Source organism: Malania oleifera, chromosome 10 (assembly GCF_029873635.1).
Source record: "Malania oleifera isolate guangnan ecotype guangnan chromosome 10, ASM2987363v1, whole genome shotgun sequence".
In the NCBI taxonomy this organism is placed as follows: Eukaryota; Viridiplantae; Streptophyta; class Magnoliopsida; order Santalales; family Ximeniaceae; genus Malania; species Malania oleifera.
In genome coordinates this window covers 46,985,244-46,998,832 of record NC_080426.1, presented here as the reverse complement: position 1 = coordinate 46,998,832, position 13,589 = coordinate 46,985,244, and the positions used below count along the sequence as shown (strand labels likewise).

Here is a 13,589-nt window from a genome sequence, read left to right as displayed (position 1 = left end):
ATGATCGCCTCTTAAAAGCAGGTTCCCACAGACGGCGCCAACTGTTGCGGGGTGAAAATTTGCAGGGATGCTCCTTCGACTTCCGCTGACCTGAAAGGAGAAGAAAAGAAAGGCTTGGAGGACCCGGGGTGTACTCCGGGGGATCGCTCCGATGCCTAAGTAAGAGGAATGCTTTTAGAGAGGCTGAATGCAACAGTAGAATAGTGCTGAATAACTTACCTTAGCCTCTTCTCCAGATCCCTTCTTATAGGGGCTCGAGTTGACCGTAGGTTGATTCGTATTTATTGCGCGGGGGCGTGAATCGCTCCCTAGTCGTAAAGTACTTGCGCCTATTACTCGGCTATTTAAGTCGTTGGCATGGATCTCTTATCCTCTTTATTGGGTTGGAGCTGATCACTCGTCAGCATGTCTGACCCGGAGGAGGCGCGAGACAGGTGTTGACCTGCCCTCATTGGCTAGATTATTTTGGGCGTATCAATATGTATATATATATATATATATATATATATATTTATATTTATTTATTTATTTATATATTATAATAACTTACCTATATATGTATATATATATATATATATATTTCTCTTTTTCAATTAGTTCTTTTTAAATCCAATGTAAAAATGTTTAATTTAATAACTAATTATTTAATTTATCTTAATTTAATTTAATTTTTTAATTTTAATTTTTTTTTCTTTTTCCCATGCCATTCCTTTTATTTATTTATTTATTATTTTATCTATTTTTTTATTATTTCAATCATTTTAATTTTTCAGGTCTTTACAATTATGTTTTATCCTAAATTAAGTTAAGTAGGTTGTTACACAGTATATGCATAGCAGTGGGTTTCTTTTAAATCATCTTGACACAAAACCTTTTAGTATATATATTTATGTCATATTCCCATTTCCTTCATGCAAATCACACAACCCAATTCGAACATGTTCTTAGTATAACTCATATGCCACACAATTTTTATCTGATAATCATATCATAATAATTTCAAGCAAAATATCATATTTCATTTTCACATAATTTCTTAGTCAACAATTTTTAACAAAAACTGTTATAATTTATTTCCCTAAACTAGTTTCTTGAACTACGTTTGTAGGGATCCCAAAATTACACCTGCAACGCTCACCCAAATCTTGAATTCAATAACCCTAGTTTAACTTCAGAATGCACAATATTCTAACATTTCCAAATCTATATTAATTAAATAACAATTGATCTCTAAATGACCCCCTTATCCTAATTTTGGGGTTATGCCTACAACAACCCCACGAGAAATTCGCTCTACTAGACTTGTAGAAAATCATCTCTAAATTCTCGTGGTGGTGTTCGATCGTCAATTTGGCTTAAGATTTAAGAAAAAATGAGGTAAGAGTGAGAATTTACCTTATCCCGGGAGATATGTCCACGTTGCTCTTATGATAAATCAACTCTGGTTGAAATGTCGATGGCGGAGAATGGAACCTAACGGTATTTTCCATTCTATGATTAGTGCTTGTTTGACCTAGAAAATCGAAGAGAGAGAGAGAGACAGGCGAAGACGAGAGAAAGAGAGCGCGAGAGAGTTAGAGAGATGAGAGAGTAATCTCTTTGTTTATCAGAGAACTTGAAGGTTTTTTTTTTTAAAAAAACTTTACACACACACACACACACACACACATATATATATATATATATACAATTATATATCCATCATAGTATTTATTTAATTACTTTAATTTAATAATGTTTAATTAATTAATTGATTAATGATACTTTTTTTTTTTAAATCACTACATCCTTCTGTAATAATTATTTTTGGGACATTACATTCTTCCTTCTTTATAAAAATTTCATCATCGAAATTTGTTAAATATAATCCTACTTTTATCACACTCTTAGATAATGTTTACTCGGCTCTAAGAAGAGTCGGCGGTTACTCACATAGCAGTCTCGTCCCAAATATATTAATAATCCTCACTTGTGGCGAAGGAATACTGTGGTTACAAGCGAGGGTCTTGGGAGATTACAATTATTCACATAAAAGAAATTTCTTCCAAAACCCTTCATAATCAAACCAACACACTACCTACAATACAATATGCAAGTCAATATACAAAATAGTCAACTCACCTCTGGGTCTCACTGAATAGGTACGGATAACTCTGATGCATCTTTTCTTTCAATTCCCATGAAATTTCTTTTACTGCATGATTGTGTCATAGCATGTAAGAACCTAATTTTATTTTGCTGAGGTGTATGCACAACAGTGAACTGCCTTTAATATACTTAATTTTATATAATTTTATTTTGCTGAGGTGTATGCACAACAGTGAATTGCCCTTGAATACCCTCTTGCTTGCAAAATGAAATAAAATTGCCGTCTTTATATTCTCCTCCATTATCTGTCCTTAAGCACTTAATTCTTTTTTCAGATTCAAGTTCCATCTGCGCTTTGAATTCTTTGAACACTAGAAACACATTTGACTTCCTCTTGATTGGATACACCCATAATCTCTTGGAGTAGTCATCAATAAATGATACAAAATAATGCACTCCTCTTAGGGATGGAACTGGTGATTCCCATACATCAGAATGAATCAAGTCTAGAATGTGTTTGCTTTTGGTAGTAGATCTTTCAAATTTTAATCTATGTTGCTTATTTGTAACACAATGCTCACAGGAAGGTAGACTTATTGATTTGAATCCGGGAAGAAGATTACGTTCTGTAAGAATCTTCAGACCATGTTTAGACATGTGGCCAAGTTTACGATGCCACATTATCGTTGATTCTTCCTAGGTTGATGCAACTGATGCGTCTCCCTATTGTATAGTATTTTCCAGCAGTGTGTATAGATTTGCCATGATCTTTTCTGCTTTCATCAATACAAGCGCGCCTTTGACAACTTTCAAGATCCCATTTTCAATAAGGGTCTTACAGCTGAGGTCATCTAACTGTCCAAGAGATAGTAAATTTTTCTTCAAGCCTTTCACATGTCGTACCCCTTGAATAGTGCGAATTGTACCGTCGTACATCTTCAGTTTAATATTACTGACTCCAGTGATCTCTAAGGCATGATCATTACCCATGAATATAGATCTGCCTGAAATAGGTTCATAAGAGTGGAACCAGTCTCGACGAGAGGTTATGTGCCAAGTTGCTCCTGAATCCATGATCCATACATTAGTAAGTTTCTTACCACCTTTAGAGATAGTTTTCGCTTCGCTGTACAGGATTTCGCCATCACTGGAAGTACTCACAATGCATCCTTGAGAAGTGTTCTCCTTAGGAGCTTTTCCTGCATTCTTCTTCTTATGCCAACAATCTTTCGAGATGTGCCCCCTTTTTGCCACAATTGTAGCATTTAAAATTCTTCTTACTCCTTGACTTTGATCTACCATGATTGTGACTCCCACTAGGGCTACGTTCTGTTGATCTTCCTCTCATCATCGATAGTGCCTCAACTTGTTAAGAACTAGATAATCTGTCTTCCTTGTTTTTGCGCCTGGATTCCTCTTCCAGAATAGCTACTGCAACATCATCGAAGACTAGATTATCTGACTGAATATTATTTGTAATGTTGATGATGAGTTGATCATACGAATCTGGCTGACTTTGGAGTAGAAGCTCCACTCATTCGGTTGGCTCAATCTTATGGCCTAACGTTGTCAGTTGGGAGAACAATGTATTAAGATTGTTGATGTGATCCGTAACCGATGTGGACTCACTCATTCGAAGAGAGTAGAGTTGCCTCTTTAAGAAGATCTTATTGTGAAGTGACTTTATCTCATAGAGCTTTGTCGGCGCATCCCAAATTTCTTTTGTTGACTTCTTCTCTGCTATGCTTGATAACACCGAATCTGCTAATGCTAGATGAAGATTAGCCACAACATTGTCATCCATCTCGTTCCATTTTTTGTTAGTTATCCCTGTTGGTCTGTCTCCAATTGCCGCTAAGCAATTGTCCTTTCTCAGGACTGCTTTCATCTTCAATTTCCAAAGAGAGAAATTACCCCCATTGAACTTCTCAATTTCGTACTTTACTGTCATTGTAGTAGATAAGATTTGCTCCTTCACTAAACCGGCTCCCACTTTTTCGCCATGATCAATACCGTATACGTGAACAGTATCGTAAACAAATGGAACTATATACTTGACTTTAACATAATACATTTTACCCAAATTTATATTATATAAATCCCAAACAAAATGAGATGTGGATGGGCTTCATTAAAGCTTTTAACTCAAACACTGCCAACTTATATTTACACTAATATTTTTAACAATCGTAATTGATTTTTCTTAATTGAAACCAGCTAGCCCACAGGTTATATCAGATTTCTAACAAACCTTGACAACACCAGCAGTTGACTTCCCTTTTAAAAGTTAAACAGCCCTCCATATTTTAATGCCTTCTTGGAAAGCTCGCACAAATTTTCGACCAAGTATTTATGAAAAAAGAAAAAAAGGAAAATTATATAATGCACGTGCCGCACGTGCATTGTCCAGACTGTCCAGTACCAGTTAAAGGTGGCCCTTCAGGCCTATCCCGTATAGAGTAATGCCATTTGGTTCAGCTTTATTTTGGTAAGAGGAGGCTCTGCTGATTCAGCCATGGCGGGTGATGAGCTCCATGTTGTGATGCTGCCATGGTCGGCCTTTGGCCACATGATCCCCTTTCTGCAACTCTCCATGGCCTTGGCCAAAGCAGGAGTCCGTGTCTCCTTCGTTTCCACTCCACGCAACATTCACAGACTCCCCAGACCACCCCCAACTCTATCACCCCAAATACAGATGGTGGAACTCCCGCTTCCCGCCCTGGATTACGCGTCGCATCCCTTACCAGAAGGCGCCGAGGCCACCGCTGATGTCTCTTTCGACCAAATTCAATTCTTAAAAGTCGCCTACGATCTCCTCAAACATCCCTTCCGGCGATTCGTCGCCGATAGATCTCCCGATTGGATAGTGGTAGATTTCTGCTCCCCCTGGATCGCAGATATTGCAGCAGAGCATCGCGTCCCTGTCATTTACTTCTCTGTTTTCTCTGTCACCGCAAACGTGTTCGCCGGCCCAGAGGGCTACCTCGTCGGGGAAGGCCAGCGGAGGCTTCGGTCTTCGCCGGAGAGCCTGACGTCGCCGCCGGAGTGGTTGACCTTCCCGTCTTCAGTAGCTTTCCGGAGCCACGAAGCTAGGAGCTTTCATGCTGGATTCTTCGGGGGGAATGCTTCCGGCGTGACTGACGCCGAACGGCTGGCCGAGACCCTCAGCGCGTGCCAAGCCGTGGCTGCTCGCGGCTGCAACGAGTTCGCAGGTGAGTATCTCGGTTTATTTGAGAAGCTAATAGGAAAGAGGGTGATTCCGGTGGGATTACTTCCGCCGGAGCCGGCAAATGGGAGGAATAGAGATCACAGAGAGGGAAAATGGTGCGAAATCTTCAAGTGGCTGGATGAGCAAAAACCCAACTCTGTTTTGTTCGTGGGGTTTGGGAGTGAGTGCAAGCTAAACAAAGATCAAATTTTTGAGATAGCGCACGGGCTGGAGCTCTCCGAACTGCCGTTTCTCTGGGCACTGAGGAAACCCGATTGGGTGACCGAAGATGTCGATGCTCTGCCGCCGGGCTTCGTCCGCCGGACGTCCGGCGGAGGGGTGGTGTGTCTGGGATGGGCGCCGCAGACGGAGATTCTGGGACACCCGTCAATTGGAGGTTCTCTGTTTCACGCGGGGTGGGGCTCTGCTATAGAAGCTCTGCAGTTCGGGCACTGTCTGGTGGTCTTGCCGTTCATCATCGATCAGGGGTTGAACGCGAGGCTGCTGGTGGAGAAGGGAGTGGCGGTGGAAGTGGAGAGGAGAGAAGACGGGTCTTTTAGCAGAGAAGACATAGCTAAATCTGTGAGGATGGCTATGGCGTCGGAGGAAGGAAAAGGGGTGAGGGAGCGTGCAAGAGAAGCTCGTAAAGTGTTCGGGGATTTGCAGCTGCACCAAGACTTCTACATTGCTGGCTTTGTTGAATATTTGAAAAATGGCGTGAAGAAGGAACAAAAGCCAACAGTTGCGCCTTAAAATATAAGAGAACTCGTTTGAAAATTAATGGCGATGTTTGTAGTAATGGTGATCGGTGAAAACGACTGCATGTAACATTGGAATGGAATAAATTTTATCATGTCATCTATTTAAATTTTTAGTTTTTCATTTATTTTACGTTGTAATGCTTATTCTCAATAAAACTTAGGATGATAAAAATACGAGTTCACGTAATCAAATAAGATGATAATGAAATTTCATTTTACAAAAATATGTTAATCATAAAATGTGATGTGTTTTAAGATAAATGAAAATATAAAATACAAAATTCATTATTGTATTAAATATGGAAAAATAAGAAATATTTATTTTAAAATTTTACTATGAAAATATTTATTCTTCTACTATTTGGTTAAAATATATCAATTTTTGTAGTCCTATTTGTCCTAGAATGCCAACACATATTTTATTTAAATGAACTATTGTATGCATACATTACAACAATAATAACAACAAAACCAAACCTTAAATCTCAGTAGGTGGGATCGGCTATATGAATCATTTTCCATCATAATTATTATATTATTATCATATTCCATTAGTCTATTCTTGGATTAAACATGACATCAATTTATCAATTATAAAACAAGAAACCAAGAAATAATAATCAAATATAATGTTTAGAACAAAAAGTATAGACCTCTCTTGAGGTTGATAAAAGTTCACAGGTCTCCTTTGAGATTTTATAAATCTCACAAATCTGCTCTAAAGTTTTCAAAATTTCACAAACCTTTTTAATGTTTGATTTTTTGGAATACTTGTACCTTTTAAAAAAAATATTTTTGTGATATATAAGGAGAGATCAATGTTTTTCTGGCAAAGAGGTTTGGGCAAAATATTTGAAATCTCAAGGAAGGTTCTCGAGATTTGAAAGGTTCATATTTTTTCCCACCTCAATAAAAGTTAATATCTTTTGCCCTAATATTTATTAAAAAAAAAAAAAAAGAACCAGGAAGAGACTACTCAAAGAATATATTTTTTTGTTGGAAAAGTTTTTTTTTTTTATAGGTTTAGATTTTTTGATTTTATTTTATTTTATTATTTTTGATTTTGATAGGTTTGTTTAGATTTGTTTCTTATTTAACTTTGTTTGGATTTATACTCCTATTTTAATTGGTTGTTGATGTTGTTTTTGGGAGGGATTTATTTTCTTTATCTGTAATCTCACAATACTTGTCTTGTAATCATGCTATTACTCCGCCAAAAGTAAAGGCATATCGTTTGTGTTTTTTTTTTATTAAAAAAAAAAATTCTCCATCACTCAATTAAGAACAAAAAAAGTAATTAATATTATAATTATCATCAAAATATCATACTTTTACTTATCCATTGTTTTATGTGTATTGTACCATGCATATGGTACAACTATATAAAATAATGTGTGCTGTTTAAATAGTAAATATGACATTACTCCACTTTATTATTCACGATTATAGGGCAGCAAAGTCCTCATCATGATTTTTCAAAAGACAAAATTGTTAGTGACTCTTACTGAATTGCAAGAACCATCCCTTTTACCATGATCCTTCTATTAGTTCTCTATCTTTTCCCTCCTCTCCCCAGGTTCATCCCTTTGTCACTGCCACCCCTTACACCCTCCTTGCTGCTATTAGAAGTGTTAGTATATCTCCCTAAAATACCCTTGTACCCTTGTATGTCTCCTTCTCCTATAAAAGGGATGGCCTTGTACAGTTGTATTTGTAGAAAAAGATTAATAAAGTTTGTATTAATCTTAACATGGTATCAAAGCCCAGTTAAACTTAATTTCTTTTTTTCCTAAACCTCCTGCTCGCTGCCATTTCAGACGATGTCGTCATCATTGCATCTCCTCCGCTCGACCGTCGTTTTGGACGACGTCGTCGTCATCATTGGTAGCCGTTCAGGATGATGTCGTTGTCACCTCGCCAAACCGCTACCAGTCGAAATCCCTCTGGTCCCGTCTTCCTTTGGTCTCCATTCGGCATCCACGGCCACCATCATCACTAGTATCTGGTTTAGACTCTCCGTTGTCGCTCAATCGTCTGGAGCTTCTCAACTTGCGTTTGAGATTCCGTCGCCTCCACCACGGGCTCCACCGGGGAGGACTTTTCGGCCGACGGAGAAGAGGAAGCCATTCTATTCCCTCTGTGCAAGAGCAAGAAAGAGTACAGAGCCCGGAGCAGAAGGGGAGGGCTGTGAACCCACAATCGCTGTGCACAGGAGCTCCATGTTTACCGAACTGGGTTGAAATTGGAGCTATCTCCCGTCAATAAGGCGACCTTGCCTTATCCGCCTTGATCTTTTCATTTATTCACAATCACGTCCTTCTTCCCCTGCTTCGACTTTACCTGAACTAGGGCGGAAGCACAATTTCTTATACTAGAAGCAGTGTGGATTGCTAAACAACGTTCGTGAATTTGAAGCTTTCTTTGTGCACTCCACTCCAAGCAAGTCACCATCACGCCTAAGGTTATCCAGCTTGCGCGTCCCTAAGCACCGACAAGCTACCTGTAGCCAGGCTACAGGGGCACAACCGAGGCTTGTTTAAGTTTATAACTGTGCTTTAATTGCTGCTATTGTCCTTGCATCATGCTGAGACTTGATTAATTTTTTTACTGTGCTTCAATTTTATTTTATTTTTGCTATCGTCCTTGCATCCTTTTTTGTCTACATGACATCTTTAACTAATGTTGCTCGCCCTATAGAGATTGTTTAGAATGGCTCCAACTACACTGCATGGGCCCAACAAATGTCAGTTTTTTTGATTGGTCGGAGATTATGGTGTTTTGTCACTAGAACAAAACAAAAACCCATGAAAACTGACACGCAATCAATAGAAGAGTTTGATGAGGCTCTTGATGAATGGGAAAGTACTTATTGTAATATCCTTTCCTAGTTTATTAATACATCTGTTCCTACTATTCAAAGTCCACTTCCTAAATTTCGTAATGCCAAACTTGCTTGGGATTTTTTGGCAAAACGATCAACTATGGTAGTGATGCTGCTCTCGAGTTTCAGTTGGCAACTAGGCTTTCCTTGATGTGTCAGGAACCTGGACAATCTATTGTCGAGTTTCATGCTCAGGTTAGTGGCATTTAGGATCAACTTTCTCAAGTTGAACCTACTTTTTATGATGAGCAGTCGATTAAACTTTTTTCTGCATTTCGGGATCGTCGTTAGTTTATATACTTTATGATGCATATCCGGGACGAATTTGAGAATACTTGAGCTTCTTTGTTACATTGATCTCCTCTTCCTACACTTGAGGTTGCTCTTGCGGAGCTCATTTCTGAGGAGACACGCCAACAAACTCGTCGGGTTTATTCTACCGATATGGTTTTAGCTACTGCTCCATCTTGTTCCTCTTCTCCAGCTACTCTCTCTGCAGCTGTGGCATCTTCTAAACTATGTCGTTTCAATGGCCAGTGCCACTATTTTAAGGAAGATGGTAATTGTATTTCCGATTGTCCTAAGAAGAAGGCCAAGGATGCTCGGGATGCTCTTAAGGCTAGGGCATCTTCCTCTTCCAAGCCTATTGCTGTTGTCTCCACGAGCTCCTCAATTTCTGCTCCATCTTTTGCACCTTCTTTGTCATCTCTTTCTGTAGCCGACCTTGAGGCAATTATCACCCAGGTTCTATCCCGCACTTCTACAGGTACCTCTACACCTTGGTTTATTGATTCTGTCTATTGCAATCATATGACCTCTAATTCCTCTTTAGTGACACATAAGCAGTCTTTAAATCCCGTTCCCTTAATTTATACTGCTGATGGTTCACATATGTCTGTTAGTCATCTTGGTCATATTTCTACTCCTACTTTTTCTGTACCTGACACAAATGTTGTGCCTAACTTGTCCCTCAATCTCCTTTCTGTTGGTCAACTTGTTGAATGTGGTTTGATCTTAACCTTTTCTTGCAAAGGTTGTGATGTGCAGGATTCGAAGATGGGCCAGCTTGTTGGGACCGGGCGTAAAGTTGGTCGCCTTTTTGAGCACACATCTCTGCATTTGCCTTGTTCGTGTTCTCCTCCGTCTCTTTCTGCTGCAGTGTCTTCTAGTGTTTGGCATTCTCATCTCGGTTATGCCTCGTTGTCTCGTGTTTAGTCTTTAGCTTCTAGTGGTTGCTTAGGAAATGTTAAATTTGAACATTTTGATTGTATGCCTTGTCACCTTGGGAAATAGAAAGCTTTACCTTTTAATGAAAGTAATTCTTTATCTTCTGCACCTTTTGATTTGGTTCATTCTGATTTTGGGGACCTGCTCCTGTCCTTACTAAGGGTGGGTCTCGTTACTTTGTCATTTTTATCGATGATTACTCTCGGTATACATGGATTTATCTTTTGCATGATCGCACTGAGTTACTTAATGCTTTTCGTGATTTTAAGTAGATGATTGAAACTCAGTTTGCTCGCACCATTAAAGTCCTTCGGTTCGATAATGCCCTGGAATATACTTCTACCCCTTTCATTGAAGAACTTCGAGAGGCCGACATAATTGTCGTGCCGAATGTAAGCACCATCACATTCTTGACACTGTTCGCTCTCAACTCTTCTCTACATCCCTCCTAGAATCCTTTTGGGGTGAAGCTGCTTTTACTGATGTTTACACTATTAATCGGGTTCCAACCCCTACTCTTTCCAATAAATCTCCATATGAGGCTCTCTATGGCAAGGTACCTGATTACTCTTTTCTCAAAGTCTTTGGTTGTGCTTGCTTTTTTTTTTCTTCCACCTCATGAACATAAAAAACTTGAACCTCGCTTTCATCTCTGTTGCTTTCTTGGTTAAGGCATTGAACACAAGGGTTATCGATGCTATGACCCCATAGCCAATCGTCTTCAAGTCTCTCGGCATGTTCAGTTTTGGGAACAAAAAATGTTCACTAGTATCTCTCCATTTTCTTTCGATTGTCTCTCATACTCCCCTATTTTCACGGATCTTGCCATCGATCCCTCTTCCGCTTTCTCTTCTAATGCAAGGCATGCTAGCTTATCAGGTGATCCCTCTACATCTGCCGCTCCCGAACCTGGACCGTCTGATGATCCTGTTGTCACTTCGACTCCTCCTGAGTCCACTGATTTGGATGTTCGTCATTCTAGTCGGGTAAGGGCACCTCCTACCTATCTTAGTGAATTTAACAGTTTTTCTACTCTTGACTCCCTTCACTAGCCTCGTAGTTATCGCGAAGCTTGTTCCGTTCTTGTTTGGCAGCAAGCTATGTCTGAAGAACTTGACGTACTTCAAAAAACTCATACTTGGGACCTGGTTGACCTGCCTCCTAGTAAGATTGTAGTTGGAAACAAATGGGTGTATAAATGAAAAACAAATTCCAACGGTTCTAAAGTACGACATAAAGCTCGTTTAGTGGCAAAGGGCGTCACTCAGGAATATGGCATTGATTATGAGGAGACATTTGCCCCCGTTGCTCGTATTACCTCCGTTTGCTCCCTTTTGGATGTTGCCTCTACTCGGCGGTGGCCTTTATTTCAGATGGATGTCAAGAATGCCTTCTTACATGGTGAGTTGACTGAGAAGGTATATATGTAGCCCCCTCCTGGGTGTGCTTATTCTCCTGGTCTGGTTTGTTGTCTCCGCCGTGCTTTATAAGGGCTTAAGCAAGCTCCTTATGTTTGGTTTGCCAAGTTCAGCTCCACTATTGCCCAGCTTGGGTTTGCCTCTAGCCCCTTATGATTCAGCTTTTTTTTCCCATCACACTGCTACTGGCATCACTCTTCTACTACTTTATGTTGACGATATGATCATTACTGGTGATGATACTTCTGGTATTCATAAGCTTAAGCAATTTTTGTGTCGGTAGTTTGAGATGAAAGACCTCAGTTCTCTTCGCTACTTACTTGGCTTAAAAGTGTCCCCTACCTCTGATGGCAACTCCTTGACCCAAGCCAAATATGCCTCTGATTTTCTCACACGTTCTGACCTCACCGATTGTAAGATAACTGATAGTCCGCTGGAGCCCAACATCAAACTCCATCCTATTGATGGGGAGCTCCTTCCCGATGTGACTCGTTACCAACAGCTTATTGGGAGCTTGATTTATTTCACTGTCACTAGACCAGACATTGCCTACGTGGTGCACCTTGTTAGCCAGTTTTTGTCGGCTCCTCGTTCCGTTCACTATGTAGCTATTCTTCGCATCTTGCGATATGTGAAGGGCACCTTATTTCATGGCCTTTTTTTTCCTCTCACTTATCCTTGATGTTACTAGTTTATTCAGATGCTGATTGGGCAAGGGACCCTGTTAGAATTGGTGTATTCCCAAGAGGGAGGGGGGTGAATTGGAATTTTAAACTTTTCTCCTAGGTTGAACTAGATGTCAGTCGAGTATTACAACCTAGGGTCTTTCTGTCCAGTTCCAAATACGCCGATATAATATAAAATGATGAAATTTAAATCAAGTGCATCATTCACATAATAATATACACGTGCGGTAAATATAAAGTGCGAAAATATACAAAAACACACGATATGTTATTGAGGTTCGGCCAACTACGCCTACGTCCCCGCCTCTAGCTCGCAAGCCCGAGAATTCTAGTAATAGCTCACTTAAGGGTGGAGCGGCACCGATTACAACCGGATCAATTAGCACAGGGTTGACCTCAACCTTAACCAGGTCAATTAGCGGGGATGACCTCAACCTATACGCCTTAACAAGATGACGCACCTAGCTTTCCTAACCGGGTTTAAGCCAATCCGAGACTATTTCAGGGCTAGTCTCCCTCTTCAGGCCAGTGCCTGGAAATACAACAAATATGTATATAATCAAATGGTACAGTGATTGTGCTTTCGTGTAAAGCAGATATGTATCCAAATACGGGTAATTACATACACCACAATATGATTTAATATGTAAGCTTAGTGTGGTCAAAATATTTCAACTCTCAAATATATTTTCTATCAGTGTAATGCATGTTGGTCTAACAAGATCAATCATTTTTTGTGATAACAAACAAAGGATTATTTAACTTGAAAAGATTGAGTTTTGGTGTTTCAGGAAATATGGATCAAGTATGGTTCAAAGCAAGGTTCAAATATAGCTCAAGTGTGGTTTAATAGAAGATCAAGTATGAAGATAACTTCTCAATGATCCAAAGAGAGTCTAACATATTTGAAGCTTAAGAAAATTATTCAAAGAATCTTAAAAGCAAAGAGAACTCAAGCATGAAGGCTTAGGAAACATATTTGTAAGTATTTCAAAAGCCAAAATATCATTTGAGATATGTTTTGAAGTTTTTTCTAAGAGATTATAAAGATTTAAGTACCTATTTAAGTATATTGAAGTAAGTTTTTATAAAGATCATAAGAAAGCAAAATAGTTTTAAAGAAAGATATTTTATAAGCTTAGATGACTTAACTTTTTAGTTCAGATGACTAAAGTAGAGACTTCAGATGACTAAACTTTAAGTTCAGACATTTGAAGAATTACTTCGGACATCTGAAGATTAAGTACAGACGTCTGAAGAATTTATAGAACAAGACAGAGAGTTGCAGTAGCAATTCAAACGTCTGAACTCGTGACTTTA

At 39.2% G+C, this 13,589-nt stretch overlaps 2 protein-coding genes across 2 annotated transcripts; both read left to right on the top strand.

Moving 5' to 3' along the window:
- Nucleotides 1–4,542: 4,542 nt before the first annotated feature.
- LOC131166382 (UDP-glycosyltransferase 91A1-like) lies at nucleotides 4,543–6,164 on the top strand. Its single transcript, XM_058124887.1, has one exon. The coding sequence runs from the start codon at nucleotides 4,604–4,606 to the stop codon at nucleotides 6,047–6,049; it is 1,446 nt and encodes a 481-aa protein (XP_057980870.1). The 5' UTR covers nucleotides 4,543–4,603; the 3' UTR covers nucleotides 6,050–6,164.
- A 3,218-nt stretch (nucleotides 6,165–9,382) lies between these two features.
- Nucleotides 9,383–12,265, top strand: LOC131166665 (uncharacterized). The gene is made up of 7 exons (XM_058125242.1): nucleotides 9,383–9,704; nucleotides 9,972–10,108; nucleotides 10,438–10,583; nucleotides 11,028–11,151; nucleotides 11,218–11,283; nucleotides 11,434–11,583; nucleotides 11,867–12,265. Exons 1-7 carry the CDS (start codon nucleotides 9,383–9,385, stop codon nucleotides 12,263–12,265), a joined length of 1,344 nt encoding a protein of 447 aa, XP_057981225.1.
- Nucleotides 12,266–13,589: the final 1,324 nt, after the last annotated feature.

Bases quoted from the DNA above. Each gene is read 5' to 3' on its own strand.
- LOC131166382 (XM_058124887.1), top strand. From the start codon at position 4,604: ATGGCGGGTGATGAGCTCCATGTTGTGATGCTGCCATGGTCGGCCTTT.
- LOC131166665 (XM_058125242.1), top strand. From the start codon at position 9,383: ATGGTTTTAGCTACTGCTCCATCTTGTTCCTCTTCTCCAGCTACTCTC. The intron at 9,705-9,971 runs GTACCTCTACAC...TTTCTTGCAAAG, and splicing joins TCTATCCCGCACTTCTACAG to GTTGTGATGTGCAGGATTCG. The intron at 11,584-11,866 runs GTATATATGTAG...TTGTGTCGGTAG, and splicing joins ATGGTGAGTTGACTGAGAAG to TTTGAGATGAAAGACCTCAG.